The sequence below is a fragment of the Dreissena polymorpha genome, chromosome 4, assembly GCF_020536995.1.
Source record: "Dreissena polymorpha isolate Duluth1 chromosome 4, UMN_Dpol_1.0, whole genome shotgun sequence".
NCBI classification, from domain to species: domain Eukaryota; kingdom Metazoa; phylum Mollusca; class Bivalvia; order Myida; family Dreissenidae; genus Dreissena; species Dreissena polymorpha.
The window spans coordinates 124566568-124592594 of NC_068358.1; the positions used below are offsets into that span (position 1 = coordinate 124566568).

The 26027-nt window shown below is 36.8% G+C and overlaps 1 protein-coding gene across 4 annotated transcripts; it reads right to left on the reverse strand.

Moving 5' to 3' along the window:
• Positions 1 to 1716: 1716 nt before the first annotated feature.
• Positions 1717 to 22574, reverse strand: LOC127875880 (leucine-rich repeat-containing protein 74A-like). Of its 4 annotated transcripts, none has more exons than XM_052420618.1 (13): positions 22443 to 22574; positions 14562 to 15028; positions 12068 to 12273; positions 11196 to 11303; positions 10411 to 10504; positions 9475 to 9524; positions 8483 to 8564; positions 6741 to 6826; positions 5076 to 5270; positions 4572 to 4667; positions 3774 to 4043; positions 3501 to 3586; positions 1717 to 2348 (listed from the first exon to the last, which is right to left on the reverse strand). In XM_052420618.1, the coding sequence occupies exons 2-13, from the start codon at positions 15019 to 15021 to the stop codon at positions 2045 to 2047; spliced, it is 2037 nt and encodes a 678-aa protein (XP_052276578.1). In that variant the 5' UTR covers positions 15022 to 15028; positions 22443 to 22574; the 3' UTR covers positions 1717 to 2044. The 4 variants fall into 4 exon arrangements, with proteins under 4 accessions (XP_052276578.1, XP_052276576.1, XP_052276577.1 ...); XM_052420616.1 differs by lacking the exon at positions 22443 to 22574 and adding an exon at positions 16687 to 16854; XM_052420617.1 differs by lacking the exon at positions 22443 to 22574 and adding an exon at positions 15398 to 15579.
• Positions 22575 to 26027: the final 3453 nt, after the last annotated feature.

Sequence of the window (26027 nt, forward strand, 5' to 3'; positions counted from 1 at the left end):
CATAGTAGTAGTCGCAGTGAGTAGTAGTCGTAGTATAGTCGTAGTCAGTAGTAGTAGTAGTAGTAGTAGTAGTAGTAGTGTCGTAGTACAGTCGTAGTAGTAGTAGTAGTGCAGTCAGTACGTACGTGAGTAGTCGAAGTAGGTGCGTCGTAGTCGTAGTAGTCCGTAGTAGAAGTCGTATCGTACCAGTAGTAGTAGTAGTAGTAGTAGTAGTAGTAGTAGTAGTGTAGTAGTAGTAGTAGTAGTAGTAGTAGTAGTAGTAGTAGTAGTACGTAGTTGTAGTAGTAGTAGTAGTAGTAGTAGTAGTAGTAGTAGTAGTAGTAGTAGTAGTAGTAGTAGTAGTAGTAGTAGTAGTAGTAGTAGTAGTAGTAGTAGTAGTAGTAGTAGTAGTAGTAGTAGTAGTAGTAGTAGTAGTAGTAGTAGTAGTAGTAGTAGTAGTAGTAGTAGTAGTAGTAGTAGTAGTAGTAGTAGTAGTAGTAGTAGTAGTAGTAGTAGTAGTAGTAATAGTAGTAGTAGTAGTAGTAGTAAGTAGTAGTAGTAGTAGTAGTAGTAGTAGTAGTAGTAGTAGTAGTAGTAGTAGTAGTAGTAGTAGTAGTAGTAGTAGTAGTAGTAGTAGTAGTAGTAGTTGTTGTTGTTGTTGTTGCATACTAGTAAGTATTCGTTACACAATATCACACTACCGTTGTCTTTGCATGTCGTGCAACAATTTCAACAAAACCGTGTTTGTCGACACAATATCACACATTATGCTGCTGGTCGGAATCTATTGTCACGCTATTTTACACACATTTGTGTTTATCGGCACCTACCGTGACAAAATCACACATATGGGTGCTGGTCGGAATCTGTCGTGATATGGGGGTACGGACATTAGCCCTCTGGGACATTAGCCCCTAGGACATTAGCCCCTAGGACAAAAGCCCCTTCAAAAAAGTGCACGCTAGGACATTAGCCCCCAGGTGTTTTAAAACGTCCAAAACTTTTTTTAAAGTAAGCATTTTTTTATTCCATTTTTTAAATTTCATATGTAAATACAAACAATATATAGCTTGTACCACACACGTAAATTTTAGTGTTTTGTTTACAATTTCTTTACTATTTGTTTCTTTGGACTCAATTTATTTTGCAAACATTTTGCTATCTGACACCATACATAAGTCTAAATTTACCTAACAATTAGATACATAAGAAACAAATTGTGTTGTTGTTGCTGTTTCTTTTTTAAACAACCCATTAATTCCATTCATTAAAAAAAAGATAAAATTAAATACCTAAAAAATGAATGTAAAAATAGGTAGGGGCTTATGTTCTAAGGGGCAAATGTCCTAGGGGGCTAATGTCCAAAGGGGATAATGTCCTAGGGGCTTTTGTCCTAGGGGCTAATGTCCCAGAGGGCTAATGTCCTACACTCCGTGATATGATATCATATACAAATGTGCTGTTCGTTGTATCTCGATGCACAATAAAGCAAACAGCCGGGATATTATGCATATATCGTGACACAATATCATACACTACACAAGTTAATCGTGGTGAGACGGTCGTGCAAGACAGTGAAGTTAGAAAAAAGGAATTTCTACTAACCATCAACACTTTTTTTTGCGATGCGAGTTTGTATTTTGACTTAAAGATACGTTAGCTTTTACAACAATATTATTAAAGTTAAATCACTTAACACTTGAGTGTGATGCCAAATGAAAACATTACAATTAACACTTTAACTAATTAATGTTTAAGCATATGTACATTTACAGAACGAAAGTAACAAACATATAGAACGCAAAATGTGTATAGCACCTTTTCGAAACAAAGTAATTAATTCACATGTCAATCAAGCATTAACAAGTGCGTTAAAACCACTCGATACTATCTTGGTAAAATTAAACGCACACATTGTTAGACACACCACTCGGATACAAACAAGACGAACACAATGGACCCATGTTGGTGTGAAAGCTAGAATTTGACGATCAAATGTTGTGGGAGACATTTATTGCGATTTGGTTGTGGGTGTCAATGCTTGGTGCGGCCAATTGGTAGACACTCATTTGGATGTGACGGTGGAATAACTAGGCTTGGTGACCGTCAGCGAAGCCCGCTTCGTGCGCACGCGCTTCCGGCCGCGCCCCATTGACTTATTTGAGGCAGCCGAGTTTGCCCGGGCGAGGGCGGCGGACTTCACGCGAATACTGGCCTTTTCTTTGTTCTTCTTGCTGCGTTTTTCGACTAGCTCCTTCAGGATCTGTCTCAGCTCCTTCAGTCCCAGGTCCTCCTTTCCCTTCCGCTTCGCCCGCGTGGTCCGCTGGATGATTGTCTTCGACATGTCCCGCTGAGCAACCATGAACTCCCTGAATCAAACGACAATAGGAAATGTTGCTGCGCAAGAACACCAATATATGTAATAAAAAAATAACTGTGCACAACATTTTTCTAAAAGAAATCTTATGGAAAAAACAACAACAACGTATTAGACTCCGTCAAATAAAAACGAGTTGGTAATTAACAGAGTAAGTACAATTAGCCGGGGATGGGGCACTTGTATAAACACATAGTAATGACATTGTAAATAAATAGTGAAGAAAAAACATATGACCTGCCTACTAAATTTCCAAAACTAAAGGAGACTTTATTTATTCTGAACTTCTCTGTTATTGTTAGAATTGAAAGTTTCATTTCTGCTTTAAATGTGTATTCTGTATGTACATAAAAATGAACATTGGCATGTCCCGAATTCTATAATGTTCTTAAGTCGTAAAACGTCCTTGAACGAATCAATCAAAAACATAAATTGAAATTAATTTTACAATACAATATAAATCCATTTTGAGTGGACGACAAATATTTTTTTATTTAATACGAGTATTAATTTGTCTATAACTAAGTGCAAACTCCATGTTATTTGGAAAACTGCATTATGTACTAAATACTAAAAAGTAGTCATAGCCTATCGTTGTACAGCAAACTAAAGAATTTCGAGCCGGGGATGGGGCACTTGTGGTGGGCGGGATTGGGGCGTCCGTGGCAAAAGGGGATAATGCGTTCGTGGCGAGAGGGGCTGGGGCGTCCGTGGCGGAACAGGGGCGACCGTCGTGGCGGGAATGGGGCAACAGTGAGAGGTGGGGATGGGTCGTCCGTGGCGGTCGGGACTTGGACATTGGCGCGGATGGTCATGAGGCGTTTATAGAGGGTGGGTATTGGGCGTCTGTGGCGGAGGGACGGGGCTTCCGTGGCGGTGGGGATGGGGCGTCCGTGGTCGACAGGACTGGGGCCTCTGTGGCGGGTGGGGATGGGGCGTCCGTGGCAGGCGGTGCTAGAGAGTCCGTAGCGGGCGGGACTGGGAGTCCGCGGCGGGTGAGAATGTGCCGTCCGTGGCGGATGGGTATGTGGCATTCGTGGCGGGTGGGACTTGGGCGTCCGTGGCGGGTTGACATAGGGCGTCCGTGGCGAGCGGGACTTGGGCTGAGTAGGGCCGAGTATTATGGTAACAAACACACTCTTACTCGAGGTCAATGTAGCCGTCTCTTTTTCTATCGATGCCCTCCATTATCAAGTCCAGGTGATGCTCGGTGAGCGGGAGGCCAAGCGTCTGAAATCAGTAACAGCCATGATCATTTGGTCATGATTGTCCGAATTTTACAATGCAAAAAAATCACATATTTCAAAAATTAAAAAAAAACAGTATGTTTTTTAAACATGTGGATTTGCTACTCCATATCCATATGGTTTCCGATTGTAATTGTACGCGTAAGTTGTTAATGTAACGTCTACAATACCGCAACGCCATCTCGTAGGTTCTCGCGGCTGATGAGACCGCGTCCGCCCGTGTCGAAGAACTGGAACAGGTCCACGAGACGAAGGTTGTCAATGCGCATGTATTCAATGATCACCATAACCGGATCAAACCGGTTAAGATCATGGGGATCGTGCTCCCTCACTCGCAGCTCTATCGCGCTATACATCTCCGCGCCATGCTCGATTTCAACGAACTTTTTGTCACGAAGTTTGTCGGCAAGTTCCGTGAAAGCCTTATCGACTGGGATATCCTGTAAATACAGTCACCAGAATGACTAAAATCTGTGCATTTGAATCTTAACTAACACCATACCTTTGAAAGATTACAAGCTTAATCTTAAGTCTTAATTTAGAATATTGATCGATGAGACTTGCTTCATCTTTTAGTTTTACCTTTAATTTGTTGAATGGGTTAATGTTCAAAATGGAAAAATGTGACCATACAGTAATACACCCACATGTATTGGTATCACATATCTATGAGCCGCACTCTAAGAAAAAGGGTCATAATCCATGTGTGTAAAGTGTCGTCTCATATTAGCCTGTGTAGTCCGAACAGGCTTATCATGAACAACACTTTCCACCTAAACTGGATGTTCTCTACAAAAACATCATTTAAACGTATAAAACAACAACATAAAAGCGGAAATCGTCGTCCCTGGTCAGCGTGTGCGGACTGCACATGCTTATCTATTACGACAATTTACGCACATGCATTAAGCCCCGTTGTCCCAGAGCTATGCTCATATGTTATTCACAACATTTCACATGCATAGTACCTCCACATTGAGATAGTTGATGGCAACGCCCTCTGCCCCCGTGATCGCCCGCACGACGGCCTTCACCCCCTCGGTAGTCATCGGGTTCTTCGCCAGCTGAAAACACAACAAGCTAGCACTGACTCTGACTGTGGATAGTAGTTTAGCAAAAATGCAACATTTGAACCAAAACGTCAAATAAAACAAATATGTGGAAAAAAGGTCGTTATTCTATATACAAAACAGAGTGGTGCGGATTTTTTAATCTGATACTGTAGTTGAGCAATTTGATTAATTAAATGAACACCTGGATCAGATAGATTAATATCAGGGAAAATAAATAGAAAATTAATATTAACTGTAAAGAAGTAGATAACATTTTGCACAAAAAGGGATCGTATAAACCTCATATAAAATCCAGCTTAAAATGACCATGATGACAAACTTCAAACTACCACAGTCATACACACGCGCGTGCACACCCTCACACACACACGTACGCCCAAACACATGTAAGCGACTCACGTGCAGCGACTCGAGCCCGGTGTTCCGGACGAGCCCATGTAACAAAAAGGGTAGCGCCACCACATCGATGCGGTTGTTTGTGAGATCGAGGCTCTTCAGGCTCTTGTTGCTAGGTAACGACTTGGCCAGGGCTATACAACCTTCCTTTCCGAGGCCGTTCCAACTCAGATTTAGTTTACGTAGACCATTGTTTGACTGTAGGTGATGGGGAACAAAACTAGCGTTTTAGCATGTAAAGCTAAGTTAAGTTCTAATGTGTTATATACTTTCCCTAACTTTTTATCCTCTGCCAAAGGCGGAGGTATATACTAGTAGCATTGGCGTTTTCGGTCCGTCCGTCAAACCGTCCGTCTGGCATTGCGGCAGTCCGTCTGTCACAAAACTTTGCATGGCTTTATCTCAGAAACTATATAAGATATCAACATGAAACTTCATGATTGTATAGATATCAATGAAGAGAAGTGCCATGTACATGAACTATAACCCTACGCTTTCTTGAATACTAGTCATTTCCATTTTTTGTATGATGTAACTTTTCAGGGCTATATCTCAGATACCATCAAAGACTTCAACATGACACTCAATGGGTATTTTGATATCAATTAGAAGAAGTGCCATGCACAAGAACCATAACCCTACACTTTCTAAATTACGATTTATTGCCCTTTGTTGTGTTTGTATTGTGTAACTTTTCAGGACTTTATCTCAGATACGCTACAAGATTTCAATATCAAACTGCATGGGTGTAGGTATATAGTATATATATATATATATATATATATAGATATATATATATATATATACTATATATATATATATATATATATATATATATATAATATATATATATATATATATATATATATATATATATATATATATATATATATATATATGAGGAGAATTGCAATGCATAAAAACAATACCCTACGCTTAAACATTTTTTAGGAATATACCATATATCAAGAGATTTGCTCCCCTCCATTAAAAACTTTATTTTGCGAGGGATATCAATTCAGGAATTTGCTTGTTAACTTTAAATTCGTTTTCCTTCATATGATTTTGTTTCAACAACCGATTTGTAAAGTTTACGGGAAGAAAATAAACCTGGCAGCGCCACAAAACCAAGTTTGTCACCATTTAATATGATAATTTAAATAAATATGCAATCCAAAGCAAGGTCTGCATTGAAGGTACATACACAGAAAATATCAGCGTAATACTTAAATCTAAATTAGTTATTGAGCGGAAACTGCGTTTCTATGTTTAGACAAAGTGAACATGAACCGACATGCCCCAATTACAATCCCAATATAGGTATCCGTGCAATCTTGCTACAATAATTTCTTTAAGATTGGTCTATTCAAACGATTGTCATCCACCGGAAACCACCTGTTTTACGCAGCCCGCAGGGCCGCCATATGCAAATCCAATAACCAGGATTTTCATTTTTTTTGAAAACCTGCACAAACCAGGTTAAAATGGCATGAAACAGAGAAAAAAACAACACGAGATGTATAGACATATAGTTTGTTGCATTGAAGATACTTAAACATTGAACTTAAACATTGTGCCAAATGAGATGACACAATGTCAGCGTAAAAAAGAAATTAATTGGATAGCAATAATACGTGTGTACAAAAAACAAGCCGGAAGACAGCGTACCTTAATAGCGCTACACACATGCATGGCGCTCTCTCGTCGGAAGTGGTTCCACTGGAGATCCAGTACCCGCAAGGTGGTGTTCCGCTCTAAAAGTAAAATCTGGAAGATGCTTATATGGGCAAGTTTATGCGCCGGAAACGATATCATAAGCCCCCCCCCCCCCTTCGGGACCTCAAGCCACCCTCACCTCCGCCTGCCCTCTTTCATGATCACAAGGTCCCTATGGTTGTTGGTTTGCGTTGCAATATGCTTAGACCAATTTAAAATAAGAATATTGACAATACAATCGCCGTCCATGTTTACTTGTAACTATGTTACGTATATTTTATGATACCGCTGCCAGTGAGTCGCTGTACCTTGTACACCAGCTACATTCCAGTAACCTCTGTGTTTGTTAAAGGGGCATTTTCACAGTTTTTGGCATGTTTTGAAATAAGTCATTAAATGCTTTATATTGATAAATGTAAACATTGGATCTTAAAAGCTCCAGTAAAAAATCAAGAATGAAATTTAAAATAGGAGAAAAAAGTAGCCGCAGCTGGACTCGAACCAGTGACCCCGGAGTCCTGGAGTAACCTGGAGTAAAAAACGCAATAGCGCTCTCGGTTATTCTGCCAAACATACAAAATTTATGCATTATATGAGCAATCTTCGTAGTTTCACAATATTTAACGAGAACAACAGAACTCTCCAAATTATTCAATCGTTTCGCGTTGCAACGCTTTTATAACTTTTAGGGTTTTAAATCGTCAAAAGATGCAATACTGTTTCCTCACAAATATCATAACTAAAATGCAAATTTGCGAATCTGAAACAACTTTTTTCAATTTTGTCTATTTACCAAACCGTGAAAAGATCCCTTTAAGCCATACATGACCAATCCATACAAGCCGCATTGCAAAATACCTCCTACGCTGCTCTGCACACGTTTTGTCTTGTTTACAATCGAACTAATTCCATTTGCGAAAGATGGCATGAACCTGACTCCAAAAATTGAAATCAACGTCTTTATTTCTCCGAAATATGATACTGTGAACACCAATTATTCTTTATTTTTATGCCGTTGGTCTCAAGTATCAATTTTACTTTGTTCTATATACTGCACCGAAATTAACGCAGACGGTATGATACAGTAAAGATTACGCTCGATTGGTCGTTGTCGGCTCGGGTACTTTTTAATGTACCCGGGTACTCTTAGGTATACTTAAATGTACCCCGGGTACGGAGAATATACTAAAACGTACCCGGGAATTCTAACTGTAAATTGGTCGTGGCGGCTATTTTCTTTAAATTGATTATGTACATATTTATGTCAATATTTTGTAACTTGGCCTCTGTAATCGAAATTCATAATAAAAACGCATGTTTTAGGCTGGTTTTGTGTTTGGCGGGAATAAAACTACGGTGCAGTCTAAATTGGCAGGGTACGTTTTAGTGTAATTTCCTTACGCGGGGAACATTTAAATAAACTTATGAGTACCCGGGGTACATTTAAGTAGTACACTGAACGGCAATGACAAATCGAGCTTCAATAACATAGATTGTAGCTGCTGACATAGGTTCTGTGTCATATAGAATGAATGTGTCAAGTGAGAGTAACAGATGAATTAGAACAATGTTTGTGAAATATGTTTTTTTTATTTCTCTTTTTATTAATATAATGAAAATGAGTGTGTCTTTAGTTTATATTCATGTACATGTATACTATAAACATTCATAGTATTTATTTTGCCAGTCAGTACCTAGCTCTGTAGCCAACAGTTTGCCGCCCTCGTACCCCAGATTGTTGTGTCCCAGGTAAAGCTCTTGAAGGTTCGGGGCATTCTGAATATAATATAATAATAAAACATATATCTGACATCTCCTGAAAATCAACGTAATCACTGTGAAAAATTAAACAGTCGCTTAAATACTTAAACAAAAACAAAAGGGTCGTTAATGTTAAGAGAACCTGTTTGTAGACTGACGAATATATTAACTCGTGTTTCGGATTCCCAAATATAAAAAAGTAAAAAAAACGGTAAATTTACTGCGGAAATAAAACTATAGTTATAAAAACTGATTAGTAAATGTGTTATACGCAGCTGAAAGTGAGAAAAAATGGTGTTTCTAAACGCTATACTGTGGACTAATTTGGAGTACGTGTTGTTTCGTTTTCGCAGTCTGGTAAGAAGCTGCCTAATCCACTATACGGTCATGGAACGCTTTATGGTCTCTTAAGCGGACAGGCAGCTCCCGACAAGCATGTGTGACTGCGCAGGCTTATAAGGAGCTACAGTGGCCGCAATGGCAAAATACCCATTTTCGCATTACGCGGTTCAAATGTCATTAAGTCTGTGTGTCCAAATTCGCGGTCGCAATATACCGGTACATACAATAGGGCTATTTTTAATTATATTAAGAAAACAATCCGATACAACAAACATAAGAAATACAATTTAAGTTTATTCAAAGGTAAAACTAATCTGCATTTTAATAGCTTACAGCAAGTTTTTGTTGGGACATTATAGTATGCGAGTTTTAAGTAATAATGCAGTGTAATCCAGGATCGTGAAGAATGAATTATAAGCGATTAATGCTAAAGACACCGAGAGTTTCGGATTTCGCTTTAAATAGATACTTTAATCGATATATTATGCTTATCTACAAAATATTGAATAATAAATCGCAAACGACATCAAACGCCTACCGACATGGTAATTTCATGTAATTTCATTACATAATCTCGACTTACCTTTATAAGATCAACAACAACAGTCATTTCTGTATGGTCTAATGCGTTGCCTGAAACATATACATACAAAGGCAACATTTAGGTTACAATGAATGCCTGAACATACAATTTTTAAACACTATAGAGATTTCAACCTAACTAATCGTCTATTATGTCATCCGTTCACTTTTTTCACGGACATCTTGTTTATAATTTGACGACAAACTTCTCTACAATCTGAACACGATCGCGTAAACTCCTCCGTCAGATTAAAAGACGTTTATTGTATTCTAGAAACTCAATCAAACTGATCATCTCAACCTAAAAATTACTAACTCAACTTTAAGGTACCATAGTGGCATGATAAAATTTAATTACTTAAATGTTTGTATTTCTAATGATTACACAGACAACCTTATCATTTGAAGCAAAAGATTTTTGACCGTTTTACTGAACTTTTTGCGGCGTCTCTTAGGCACAAACGGCGAAAGTTGTGTACGTCGCTGGTATACACATTGCGTAATTAGAAACGTTAACGGCGAAAACGACAACCCTGTGTTAATTGAGTAAGGAGTTTTTTTTAAATCAAATTACAGAAACACATGTCTATGATTTGATGAAAGTTTTGAGACTTAATCAACTATGTTTGGGAAGCAACAATTTTGTTTGGCACTGAGTCCCAGGCACACAGTGGAAATTTGGTGACGCTAACGCGGTCTTAATACATCGACGTTTAATAACTGTCCATTACACACTTTCGGTGCTATTTTCTAGCTGATACTGTCTCTGTTATGGCAGTTATAGTGAAAAAGGTATCCACATGGCGACCAGGAGCTCCCACCACTCAAGGAGGGTTCGCGTGATTTTTCCACAGTCACAAAGCATTTTCTCGTGTCTCTCGAAGCCAATAGAGAAAAAATAAATTGGTTTAAAGATACTCCATGAACATGTACTTACTTTCCAATCTGAGCACGTTGAGTGTGTTGTTGAAGTAGATCCTGGTCGCTAACGCTTCCAGACCATCGCGGCCCGGGTTCGTGCTGGTAAGATTCTATAAGATGAACATGTCGAGCTAATATTGTGACGATATGTCTCGATAGACGAATTAACATGAAACCTAACACAAATCTTAACTAATTCTATTTGAAATGCAGTGTGTGTTTTTTCTGCTTTTTCTGCAAAACGATAAAATTATCTATTTGTGCAAAATTTCTTTCTTTCACATGTTTGAGGTAAAATAAGTACGCCAATGGGCTGTCTATAAAGTATGGCACGCTCCAGACGCGGGAAGATGTAAAAAAGTGTGACAGTTGTGATAGGGGGGTGGGAGGGTAAGCCTCTGTGTACAGTCTAACTTTTTTTTTTAAAAATTTCTGATTTCTTTTTAAGTAGAATTAAATAGCTTTAAAAATATATATTTTTTCAATTTGTGACAAATTTAAATTAATTGTATGTCAAAAGGCATGAAAGTGTTGTTCATGATTCCTCTCGATTGGAGCGCAATAAACAAAATTGTTCAAACGCGTGACGTAAAAAGGGTCAAAAATAGCGTGGCATACTTTATGGACGGCCCCTTACACATGAGTTAGCCAGAGACATAAGGAATTGTATGAGCGAAAGGAATTGTTATGAATGTTTTATAAGGAGCTTTATGAATGCGGGTCCTGTATCAATTCTAGCATCAACTCCACATTGTTGCATTTTGGTAGATAATCCACAACTATTTTAATCAGTAAATATACCAGTTCGCAGATAGTGTCGTTAACGGCAAGCATCTCTGCTATGTACATGGTGCCCAGCGGCCCGAGATCGTTGCCAGACAGGTCAAGAGTGTGAATCCGGTGATCTCTCTGTAACATATGACGTCACATCCTATACGTGACGTATGTAGGAGTATTATTATTACCCCTTCGGTTAAAATTGTCATTCCCAGGTGTGTGTCACGTAATTTACATAGACTTACATAGTTTCTTTTGTTTTCAAATCGTGAATATGGGGTGACCAAGGCCGCGTCATGAGGGTAACTTGTTTCCCGTGTTTGCTACATACAGTGATAACGTAATTCATATGTTCCTCTGATACCGCAATGCCCAAATTTTTGGCATTTGTCATAAAACATCAAATTGTATTCATCTCCTAAGTGTTTCAAAGACTGGACCTGTGGTTAAAATCGACCAAGCACTGGGGTAACTTGATTGCCTCATTATGTTTTAATACAGTGAATAGTCAAAAAATGTTGTAATATGGAAAAACAAGGCCCGGATCATTAGTATTTGATATGTAACATAATATGATGGTCATCTTCAGTTAAATATAGTTTTTTTATCATTAAGCATGACCAACAGATGGCATGCCAGTCTTCCTTATATTGCTAAAGTGCTACCTTGTGAACATTCTAGAAGTCAGATAGTTTTTTACCCAACTAGTTCGAAAATTGCTAAGAAGAATTGTTCTAATGATGTCTCGGCTTATTTTCAAAATGGTTATGGAATAATCACAAAAGCTATTCAGAACAATATAGTTAATTTAGGTATGAGGTGAGCGACCTAGGGCCTTTGACTCTCTTTTTCGAATGCATTGCAACTGTAAGTTCCTAAGTAAACAACGTACTTACCACTAAAGAAATTGCGATCGGTTTCACGGAGACGTTACTTAATGACGTGTTTGCCATTGATACGGCTCGTGTTGAGGACACCTGCTTCACGTACGTCTGGGACGCCGTTATATGCATGAACGAACACGCCCGCGTGTAGATTTCTTCCGTTTCGACGACGTAACGTTTGGGTTTGATGTAGGATTTGACCATTTCCAGTGGCAATTCTGTAATATATGAGACCGCTCCGGCATTTGACACAACAAGTTAGAATTCCTCCGCAGCAGTTTTTGAAGGATTATTTGACATTTGACAAAATCTAAAACATGATCACTTGATCGTTTTAAAATTACAAACAAAATTCACGTGCGATATTTTTCCAGAGTTGATTGGATAGTATTGCAAAGTGATTTAAATGTGATTTTGCATATTTAGAATGGTATGTTAATGCATGGATACTTATTATCAGGAAGATTTTTGAACTGAAACAATCGGAAACAGATCGGCAGCATAGTTAATATTGCGATTAAATGTGTCCTGCCTTGATCTTTAAAATATTTGACATTTTAAACAAATTTAAGAAAATGTTCTGCGGTTTTTTAACAGGATGAACTATGTAAATTTTTTGCTCTGTGAAAACGGGCTTAATGCACGAAAGTACAGTTCCTGATAAGCCTGTGCATACAAGGGCAAAGGATAATCAGGGACAACACTTTTCGCGTCGATGACAATTTTGTTGTCTCAATGAATTCTTTTTTAAACGAAAATATAGCCATGTAGACATTTCTAGGCGGCACGTAATGTCCCAGATTAGCCTGTACGGACTGCACAGGCTTATATTATCATACTTTACGCATAGTCATTTAGCGCGGTTTTCACAGAGACCGGCTCGAATATGGTTCGATTGAAAAATAACTTCGTTCATCAGCATTTAAACTTTGAACAAACAAAGCTCTGCACCAACCCTTGAAATTAAAACAAGCAGAAAATACTAAACATAAAATGACACGTTTTAGAAACAATATTTTAGCAGCCAAGAATTTCGTAATCTTTAAACCGTGGTTCTTATGTAATAAAAGCATGATCTTCTTGTAAAAAGAAAATCCCTAATTTTAAATCCGCTTTTCAAATAAAACGCCCCGCCTCAGTATAAATCAAAACTCAATATCAATATAACGTTTTCTTTCAAACACTTGAGACTGATCTCATTCTTACTAATCTTGTATTGGATAACAGTATGCTAAAAACAGTACAATCGGCTTTCTAGAAATAGCTCTAGTATTGTTTCTACCGAATCCTTAGGTGTGAACCATACCCATCTATGAAGGCGATAAACAATGATTTAAATGCTTAAACTAGTATTTGAAATTGAAATTTCCGAAATGGGGGTGGTAATACGGATTACCGGTAGTTATTTTATCTCGTCGATAATTCAATCGGCTACGTAAATTCATCATACATGCTTTACAAGAGACTTGTTCAAAGTTTTGTAAAACGACGATTTTCAGATTAGGTGTCATGTATTAAAAAACATAATGTATGCATTAAAAAAACAACAAAATAACGCTCTTGACTACGAAAACTGTTTAAAATCTCGGTACATTAACGAGTAATATTCTTTTGAAATCGGAAAAATAATGAAGCGTTTGTGGCGCTTGTCCTCGATCATTTGGAAAATACGTCGAGTATTATGGTAGTGGTTATGTTTTACCGAATTGCCATGATAGGATTCGCGGTCAAGTGTCCTAGAGTTGAAATCCAGGGAACGGCATTCTTTTATTCAACTACATGCAGTTTTTTCTTGCTTTATAAGTTCAGACTATCAAAAGCATTATGGATTTGTTAGTAAACATCTTCATTTCAAACATACAATTATCTGTGAACAATAACATTTCCCTTTTAGGTGAACGAATAACGGATATATATCTAGTTTGCGACTGGTAATTTATACTTGTTTGCAATACAAATATCTACATACAATAACAATCAAATTATTTTCAACCAGATTAATCGGTGCAGTTCGTGTAACTCTTATCTTATAAGCATCTCCGACAATCGTCCGGTGTAGCCCGAGAAGTAACGATTGCGTTTTGTTATTGTTAGGAATTTATCTATGACTAAATATGCGGTTAAAAAACAATAGGGTTGGATAGAGTGTAACCGGGAAAATACAGAGTTAAACAGATTAAGTGCTTATTAAACAAATCAATATATTTAAGATAATTCACAATTAATATTACCTGGCGTATTGGTAGTCCCCATTGCATCACGTCAAATCTACTTGACCACATAATCAATACAAACATAGAAATGAATATATCTGTTTGAACAAAACATAGTTGTATAGACATAGGTCCCCGAGATCTCCCCAAAGTACTGGTTATAGACAGGAAACGGATTCGAGAGCATTTTGACAAGTATTAAGTTTGAGATGCTATCGAGCGGAAATAAATATGCTTAAACAAAACTAATTTTGAGATCGAGAGCGTTCGTAGTCATGGAAACAGGTACTCACCTTCAGATTCATCATAGTCGAAGGACGTCGCCGAAGAGTGCGCGATGTGTTTGATTTTCATGTTGGGCATGGTATGATTGCGCATGTATTCAACTAGTTCCGCGGCCGACTTCTTCACGCGTGAGGCCGTAAGCGCATGCTGCCGAGGACTGATATAAGACGAAGATATTGCACTATTTTTGTACGTAAACGGCACCGTATGGTTCAAAATAGTTTGGCCACCTTTGGTCATTCTCTGTGTTTGAACAGCTGAACGCGTTCGCGGCGTTGACTGTAGTTTATCTAGTTTGTGTAAGTCAGATTGTTTCGCAAAGAAGTCCCTTTCACCATTCTCCATATTCGTAAACGCGCCGGATATGAGTCGCATGCGGAGGTCCGAGTCCGGGGAGTCCCGGGCGGGGTCATTTTCAAGGTCATCTGGTGACATCTCAGACCACGGTTTTGGGTTCACGACTACCATCCTTTACCTAAATGGTAAACAAGGCGAATGATTGTATGAAATGAGAATGGTCATAACAAGGTATATATACTGGCAGTTGTTCTGCGATGAACCGGAGTTTAATCATTATTATTTCTCAATTTCTAAATGATCATTTGTTATGTAAAAATCACTATTTTTCGGGGAAAAAATAGCATATAAAAATAATATTTTAGTGCGTTATATCTTCGTATTATCATGCAGTTTATATTTTCCTTACCAACAGTTTATAAACACGGAATCCAAACATGTTCATCAATGCTATAAATCCAGAACGACCAGTGTCCAGAGCGTTATTTATAAGCAATGTTCTTAACACTTTGAATAAAACCTAATTACACACATTTTTATTTCTTACCGTGTTTGTCTTATGTAATAGCTATTTGCAGTAATATCCGTCGCAATAAAATAAAGATAAAGCAATATTAAATATATTTCGTGTAGGTATAGAGCACCAATCACCAAGAAGTGTTCTGTTTAATTTAAATCAAACATCGCCTGACAGTCGCATAATAGGCCGCTGTTTACATAGCACAGCCGCGTTAGAACAGGGCTTATTTGCTTCTGCTGTATTTTGATAACATGACAATCATGGTGACAACGTGAATCCTTTTGACATGGAATCCAGTGCAACGCGAAAAACAAACACAGGCAGAAGTGCTGTTAATGAGCATAATAATCAGAGGAGATCTGTTCAAACATAGCCTGGAGTGTGATCACCTTCCCAGTTAAAGGGACCTGGTAGCAGATTATGGCATGTATAGAATTTTGTCATTAAATGCTTGATATTGATAAATGTAAACATTGGATTTAAAAAGCTCCAGTAAAAAAACAAGAATAAAATTAAAGAAAGAAAACAAGTAACCCTCAACAGGGCTCGAACCACTGACCCTTCGCTTAGACCACTCGGCCATCAGTGCTCATACAATGCGTGATGTATTTTATACTTCATATAAGTAATCTTCGTAGTATCGCAAAATATAACGACAACAACAGAACTCTCCAAATTATTCCTTCGATTCGCGTTGCAACGCTTTATAATTTTCAGGTTTTTAAATCGTCAAAAGATGCATTTAATGGATTTTTAAGGGCATGATAAATGTTTATAATTACTGTTTCCTCACAAATATCATAACTACAACGAAAATTCGCGAATCTGAAACTTTTTGTTTAATTTTGTCAATTTACCAAAACGTGAAAAGGCCCCTTTAAAGGGACCTGGTAGCAGATTTTCGATTTATTGACTCAATGTTTTATTTTTTTATCGTCACAAAAGTACTATGTTTGGACTAATATAAAATCAAATCATATAAAGAACAGAAGTTAAATTACAACATTGACATGGCCAGGATTCGAACTAGGGTCCGGAAAGGGAATAATTTAACACCGATATTCGGTTGGCCTTTGATACGTATTTATAAAGATTTGTTAATGGTGAACATGTTGTTTTTTCTCAAAATGCCGAGGAAAGCGTCTAAGACATCATTTTATCGATTTCCAATGGTGATAAATATACATCTATTAATAAAACGATAATTTAAATAAAAATTTAAGTCACGTGTTTAAAATATATTTATACATTTATAGGTAAACTACCATTTTGAGTGAAAATAATGTGTAGAATTTTCAAATAAAAGCCATACATACCAGATGTATCCGAAAAATTCACTATTGCGATGTTTTCAAATCGAAGTGTAAGCTTTGATAGGGATTATTGTCAATATATATTTTTTGACTTAATGTCGATAAATTCCACGGCATTATAGTTTTGCCTTGCACTCAGATTTCAACTGAATGCTAAGAAGAAGCGAGCGAAATGCTCACAAAGCACGGTATCAGATCGAGTTCAAGAGACCTAAGGCCTTGACAAATGTGAGTTTCAGGTCTATTAATAAGCCAATAACTTTAGAGGACAGGAATTATAAATAAGCATGAAAACCAAATTTTCAATGCAAATAGTACATTTATTTTTTTAAACGAGATTGTTGCCTACCGAGAAAAAACTACCGGTAATTGAAATTAGTAGAAGAATGACTTTCTAACTTATTGTATAGATATCGTACATGCGATTACTAGTGATGTCACTATTGAAAGCCGTGGAAGTGTATATATTGCTTGAAAATGTAAGGTTATACAAATGATGAATCATTTGATGGATCTTTTTTTTAACGAAACAGTTTTCAGTTTACGAAAACTCAATTAACGATCATGTAATACCCTTTTACACGTATTCAATCATTTCTGTGGACTGGGGCACTAAGCAAATGGAAGATTCAAAAACTAAAAACAAATTACTTAAATATGTTTAATGGGATGCTTACAAACAAAAGAAGCGCTTATACGAAATATGTTTTCATTGAAAACAGTAAATTAAAAAACAAAATCTGATCAATTCAGTTGTATTTAATCAATGTCGGGTAACTTAAAACAAACATTTTTTCTTCGCCTTACTGATTCAGCAATATAGAACCCGATCGAATAATCTGCGAACGTCCTTTTTCTACTTGAGATACTATTTGAACAATTTCATAAAATTTAAATACAAAGAATTACCGTAAGAGTGATTTACGGCTTGTTGTAAACATTAATAAATTGAACGCTCTGACCACAGTGTTATGGCACTTGCACTATTAATTTATGTTATGCCCTTTTCTTAAATCACGATGTCATCGGGTGTATTAAATTATACTTTCGCATAAAACGTTATAAGTATTAAGTAAAATAATAAATACATCCTCACTTTAAAATATTTCACTAATATATCAACAATATGTACGCCCGATATTGAATAAATAAAACAAACAAAAAACACGATTTTATAGCAATTTAGCATTCACAATAATGCTTTAAAGGGATCTTTTCACGCTTTGGTAAATTGACAAAATTGAAAAAAGTTGTTTCAGATTCGCAAATTTTCGTTTTAGTTATGATATTTGTGAGGAAACAGTAATACTGAACATTTACCATGGTCTAATATAGCCATTATATGCATCTTTTGACGATTTTAAAACCTAAAAATTATAAAGCGTTGCAACGCGAAACGATTGAATAATTTGGAGAGTTCTGTTTTTGTCGTTAAATTTTGTGAAACTACGAAGATTGCTTATATAAGGTATACAATACTTAGAGTATATGTACTCGGCGGAATAGCTCAGTAGGCTAAAGCGTTTTTACTTCAGGACTCTGGCAGGACTCCTGGGGTCAATGGTTCGAAACCTGGTCCGGGCAATGTTCTTTTCCTTTTTTTAATTTTATTCTTGATTTTTTACTGGAGCTTTTACGATCCAATGTTTACATTTATCGATATGAAGCATTTAATGATTAAGTTAAAAAATGCCAAAATCTGTGAAAAGGCCCCTTTAATGGAGTAATATGATGTGCTCTTATGTGTACATACCGGTTACAGTGTGAGATTATATTATAGTGGCATATGGCGAGTGTTAGATGATACTGAAGAAGAACTATAGCGATGGTTAGAGTGTGCGATGATAATGAAGTAATAAAGTAGCGTTTGGCGATGGTTAGATTATGAGAGGATATTACAGTGGCGTGTGGCAAAGTTTAGAGTGTTATATTATATTAAAATGGCATATTGCGATGGATAGAGTGTGCGATGAAATTGACGTGGTGTATGGCGATGCATAGATCATGAAAGGATATTGGCGTATGGCGAAGTTGAGAGTGTTAGATTATATTGAAATGGCGTATGGCGATGGTAAGAGTGTTAGGTGATGTTGAAGGGACGTGTAACGATAGTTAGAGTGTGAGAGGATATTTACGTTGCGTATGGTGATGTTTAGAGTGTGAGAGGATATTGAAGTGGCCTATTGCGATGGTAAGAATGTTTGCTAATGTTAAAGTGGCGTATGGCGATTGTAAGAGTGCTACATGCTATTTAAGTGGCGTATGGCGATGGTTAGAGTGTGAGATGATATTGAAGTGGTGTTTGGCGATGATACGATTGGTAGATGATATTGAAATGGCGTATTGGAATTGTTAAAAAATGTTAAATGATGTTGAAAAGCCGTATTTCGATGGTCAGAGTGTTAGATGATATTGAAGAGGTCTGTGGCGATGGTTAGATTGTGAGATGATATTCAAGTGGCTAATGGCGATGATTTAAGTGTGAGCCGATATTAAAGTGGCGTATGGACATGGTTAGATTGTGCGATGATAATTATTGAAGTGACGTATGGCTATTGTTAGAGTGTAGGGTGATGTTAAGTTAAAATTCCGGATGGTGATGGTTAGAGTATGAGATGATATTAAAGTGACATACGGCGATGGCTAAAAGTGTGAGAGCATATTGAAGTGACGTATGACGATGTTTAAAGTGTGAGGCGATATTAAAATGACGTATGGCGATGGTTAGAGTGTAAGACAATATTGAGATGACGTATGGCGATGGTTAGAGTGTGAGATTATATTGCAGTATTGCATGGCGATAGTGAGAGTGTAAAATGATATTGAAGTGGCGAATGGCGAAGATTAGAGTTGAGATGATATTGAAATGACGTATGGCGATGGTTAAGTGTGAGAGGATATTGAAGTGGCATATGGCGATGGTAAGAGTGTGCTATGATATTGAAGTGGCGCATGGCGATGGTTTAAGTGTGAGAGGATATTGAAGTGTTGTGTGGCAATTGTTTGAGATGATATTGAAGTGGTTGTGGCGATGGTAAGATTGCGAGATGATATTTAAATGGCGTATGGCGATTGTTAAAGTGTGAGAGGATATTGAAGGGGCGTTTTTCGATTGTTCGAGTGTGAGATTATAATTATTAAAGTGACGTTTGGCGATGGTTAGAGTGTGAGATTATATTGAAGTTACGTGTGGTGATGGTTAAAGTGTGAGAGGATATCGAAGTGACGTATGGCGATGGTTAGAGTGTGAGATAATATTGAAGTGGCAGATAGCTATATTTAATATATGGGATAGCTATATTTAATGTATGTATACAGTTTAAGATTATTCAAAAGTGCCCTATGATGGTCAATCGAGTGTGAAATGGTAAAATAGTTCGATGGTAAAATGATGTCGAAATCCAGTGTGGTAATCAATTGAGTTGGAGATTATCAGGGACTGCCTTAGACGATGAGTCGATTTTTAGATGACGTTGAAGGATAGGAAAGTCGTGGATAAATAGTGAGATGATGCTTAGTTGTCGTATGGAGGTGAATGGAGACTAGGACGAGTTTGCAGTGTTGTTGGGCAGTGGTTCGAGTGTGTGATGATGTTGACGTACCGAATGGCCAGGGTTCGAATGTAAGTAATGTTCAAAAATCATTGGCGGTGGTTGGAGTGTGATATGATACTGAAGTATCTTAGACGGTGGTTGGAGGGTGAGAATATATTAAAGTATCATAGGCGGTGATTGGAGTGTGAGATTATATTGATGATGAGTTTGAAGTGCTCTGGGCATAGGACCTTCTATGGGATTATGTTGAAGTACCGTCAAGCGGCTGATTGAGTGCGATATGATGTTGAAGTACCATATGGATGGATCTAGTGTTGACGATGCTATATTACGTTGGGGGCGTTGTATTGAATATAAAATGATGAATCGGATGGTTTTAATGGTCAATTCATAACCACCCAAGGAAATAGTAGTCAGAGGTTCTTTTACATGCATGGTTTATTTTGTAACGAATATGTGAATGTATTTTATATGAAAATCAAAATGCCGTTTACGCTAAATGAAGTGTCTTCAACAGAAAAAGAGACGGCATATGCACCGGTATGATACTTATAGGGATGTGTGAACTCGGTTTGGGGCAATTTATGATGGTCATAAAACTGAATTTCTCGAGAATAATAGTTGACGTTCTAATTGAGAACTCGATATCATATCTTCAAAAGCCATAAACGCTATCAAGTACGTTTAAATCTAGGCATGATAAAGAAACAATTAAACGCTCACACAAAGCTATCGTAAATAACCAAATTTGTCATTCCGCCTTTTATATTTTTATATCGCACACTTAATGGATTAAAGGGACCTGCTTATATATATATATTATTATATTATTATTATTATATTATATTTTTAAATACATCGAAAGTTAGAGTCAACAGCGTACATTACAAGGAGAACAACCGACCGGCTAATAAAACTTGTACTTCGTGAAATTCAATTTATGGGTTTTCAGAAATGCTAACGAAACCAACAGAAAAACTCGTTGCATATTACCCGGAATCCATGGTTAAGCGTTACTTATACGTTGTTATTTTTCAATGGGTAATGTTAATTAAGCCTTTACCACTTAGAGACGTATTTTGACGCAATTGTAGTCCCATTGAAAGTTAAATTTTATTAAAAACCTCATTCCCAACCATTGGATACTGATGAGCAGCAAATAGCATAAAACCTGAACAGACTGCGAGTTACTGGTTTCACTGAGCGTATATTGTTCTAGAGTCCGTGCTGGTTTTATGCTGTTTGCACATAGCCATTTTTACTTTGCTTCTGAGTGGGAAAGGGTTAATAATTCAAAAATTGTGGATTTATCTGTTTTATTCCCTGTTTGTCTAGCACTTTGTTTCTATTTTCAGACAGTGAATGTATGCTGTCGAGATTGAGAACTCCGGACCAATGTGCCTGTAAAATTACCATTCACTTAAAAAGATATTGATTAGTTCTGACTCTTAAAATCTTCAGGTTGACTGCGTACTTTATTAACTATTCATGTAGTCTATAAGTGCATACTATGTTCCCTTAATGATTTTGACAATGTAACCGGAAACAAAATGAATGGTATTACGCCTACTTAACTATCCATGGGAATGGGGAACTATGGTACAGATATTTTCTAACGACCGTGTTGTATTTCAGTGTTTTCCATAATTTACAATGATGTTTTACACAATACGAATGTTAAACATGCAGAATTTCAATTCAAAACGTCGTAGCTCATTAATCCGATACGTGAGCTTTTCATCGAATAAAAGATATCAGGCAGCACGCGCATGGATATTACTGAACTGTTAGGAATGACAGCCAAAATTTCTCACGTGAGATATATATCTTATCATTTGAAATTTTGTCGAAAATAAAAACATTTCATAAAGGAACACAAAACTATGAAGTTATTTCTTTAATTTAATGCGTAACTGCTACAAACGCATGTTGCCGTGTGGATATATATTAAAGTATATATTGAATAACAAATTAACACGCGGACACACACGCGGACGAACGGAGAACGTACGGACCATTCTAAGCGCTGACAGGGGGACGAACAGAAAAGAAAGAAGATATTGACAGATTGACGGATGAACGGATGGATCGACTGATACATGTATATACGAATATTTAAACCTATCAACAATAATATTAATATGATAAATAGGAAATATTGAGGAATTACGTTTTCAATTATTGTTTAAAAAACAAAAAACGTACCGTTTGTTCGGCTGTTAATCTTAATCCACAAAAAATCACAATGACCACGTTGAACATTCGAGTTGCTCCACTCTTTTTATAAGAGAAGTCGCCTGTTTCACAATTACTAGTTATATTCTATATAAGAGCGTGCCATAAACACTAACAATGGCGATTCTTTGCCCCAGCGTCGATTTTCGCCTTCCCTTTGATAAATACATTTATTACGATATAAAATCAATTTCATGCCCTCTGATTTATCTATTGAAATTAAAGTTTAATAGATGCGAGATTCGCGAGGGATGAACAAAATCTCTTTAGCCATTACTGTTAGCTTAATAACTTTTTATTGATTTGGATAATTACATGCTGCCCAGCTGTTGACAGCAAATGAAACTATCAGATTATTATATTACCCGCATTATTTAATTGTTGGCTACATTGAAACCCCTTGATAAATAAAATACTTTGGATTAGATATAATTAAGCAAACTATTGCAGAGTATTAAGCATTTAAACCGTCCTTATCTTATAATCTCTGACGGGGTAATATAGCATGCCCGTGGCAAATTCATAGGATTGACGCCTCTTGGTTTAGTCATTTGTCCACAGTGTGCTAGATTTTGTCACAAGACGGCTTCAAACCATTAGCATCTCGTCTTTAGGTTCAAAAGTAATGGTTGCTTCATTAAATACATACATGCATGCATGCATGCATGCATGCATCGATCCATCCATACATCCATCCATCCATCCATTCATCCATCCATCCATCCATCCATACATACATACATACATACATACATACATACATACATACATACATACATACATACATACATACATACATACATACATACATACATACGTACATACGTACATACGTACATACGTACATACGTACATACGTACATACGTACATACGTACATACGTACATACGTACATACGTACATACATACATACATACACACACACATACATACATACATACATACATACATACATACATACATACATACATACATACATACATACATACATACATACATACATACATACATACATACATACATACATACATACATACATACATACATACATACATACATACATACATACATACATACATACATACATACATACATACATTACATACATACATACATACATACATACATACATACATACATACATACATACATACATACATACATACATACATACATACATACATACATACATACATACATACATACATACATACATACATACATACATACATACATACATACATACATACATACATACATACATACATACATACATACATACATACATGCATACATACATACATACATACATACATTACATACATGCATACATGCATACATACAACACAAAACGAACATTTCAAATGACAAAATAATAGCCATAACCATGATAACCCCAATATGATTATCGCTGAAAAGCAAGGGCGATTTGAAAGATATTGATCCGAATCTTAATCGCAGTTGAAGATGGAAGATTACGTTTATAGGAAATTGGTTTTTAATAGATCACAATACCGCGGTATTCGTGAAAATTGCACACTGCTCGATGTGGGAAAATATTTTTCTAAACCACAAGGCTCGTCATATCTGCTGATGCTGTGGTCGTGTTTGTTCAGGGTTTTTAGCATAGGTGCGTTTACGCACCTATGCTTATGGTATATACCACATTTCAAAAATCCACATCGCTCGGTTACCCATTATGAAGCCTTACCTGATCAAAAATCAGACGAAATATCTATTTAATTTAGTATATGGTCATTCTTACAAAAAAAAATTGGAAACGTTTTTCTAACGTTTTCTTCCAAGAATATTGCTGACACCGTTTTTAGTGAATTTTTCTAAGACCGTTTTATGTCAAAAAATCTTCTTATAACCTAAAACAAATTTCGTTCGTAAAACAATTCTATCTGCACTATAAATCTCAATCTCCTACGCAGTGGCCTCCCTTATACTAGAAGTTACTGACCGGGCGAAGCAAGGGAAGTAACTGCTTTGAGGAGTTTCTATAAAAATCTGCATTCAGAAATCTGTATTCAGAACTCAATCTGTTGTGCACGTCTGCATCTAACGCTTACCACAAGTTTTACGACAAATTCTTGACGCAGACGAATAGGGTAGCGTCTATTTTCATTTGTGAAAAGATACAGATCTGTCCGTGCTTAAATTTTGAAAGGCTTGGGTAATTATTTTTCATAAGCGTTTCAAACACTGATGTAAATGGAAAGATTATCTATTTAAATTGTCGGTAATTGTTTGAAATTATTGATTTGAGAAATTCGCGGATGGCGATATCGAACTACATTATACCACGTGACGCCATTCTTCCCTGTATCTTGCACCTATGCTTTTAACGCCATCGGCGCTCTCGTTTAATATTGTTTTTACCAAGAATAAAACATGCATATTAGATCAATATAGACGCAAAACAGCAAAATACAGTAATAATATTACATATCGTAAGAGATTCTACTGATTCGTGGATCAGCATGCTCGGCTCATATAGTTTGTGGTTACTTATATTACCTGATAAGGGTCGGGCAGCTGTCACATCTCTTGAGAAGCATTACCATTGACGTTTAAAAGTTAGTGCGATTCGTTCCTGCCTATTCTCGCTTCCCTCCTTTATACTAAATCGTTCTTGATAAAATGTGTATCATAGATAACCGGTTTCACAATTTAGTGATTACCTTCATATCGTCGCTGTTCTTCGAAAACCGCGTAAGTCAAATTTGGCGCAAAATGTTATTTGTTTTTATAAGAACGGCGGGTTCACGGGTCATTTTCTGCGAAAATACTGGATTTCATATCCAATTGGAAGGCATAGATATGAGCACGTGAGAAAATCCTGAACACTCATTGGTGCACCAATTGTTTCTGCAAAAACTGCGTAAGTCAATTTTTCCAAATTTTCAAAAAACATTTTTTAAGTATTTTTTAAGTTTTAAAAGATATTAATTTAGATAGTCTTAATTAAAATGGGCATACTTTTTATTTATGAAAATATAAAAGCCTGTAGTTGTCATTTCAATTCTTAAAATGGACTTATTTAGATAGTCTGAAAAAGGAACCAAATATTAAAGAGAATCTAAATTATTGTATTTTAAAAATGTTTTTTGCCTATTGAAAAGTTGTAAAAATTTACTTACGCGGTTTTCGAAGAACAGCGACGATATGATTGTAAATTCTGAAAAAACCTCTTAAGTTGTTAGGGTGAGAATGCGATGATACGATGGCGACAGTACGATATGACTATCGCATTGTCGCCATCGTACTATCGCACTGTCGCCATCGTATTGTCGCACGACCGCATTGTCGTTATCGTACTATCGCGTTCTCGCATTATAGCCATCGTATTGTCGCACTGTCGTCATCGTATTGTCGCATTCTCGTCATCGTACTCTCGCGTTCTCGCCATCTGGATTTAAATGTGTAGCCATGATGGCCCTAACGGTATTCCGTACTTAGCGCATCTGCTTTGTCGCACTTGTGTCGGCGGGTTTAAGAGTCGAGAGATTCTTCATTTGTCGCTTCGGCTGGTAAATATGTCGTTCCGGT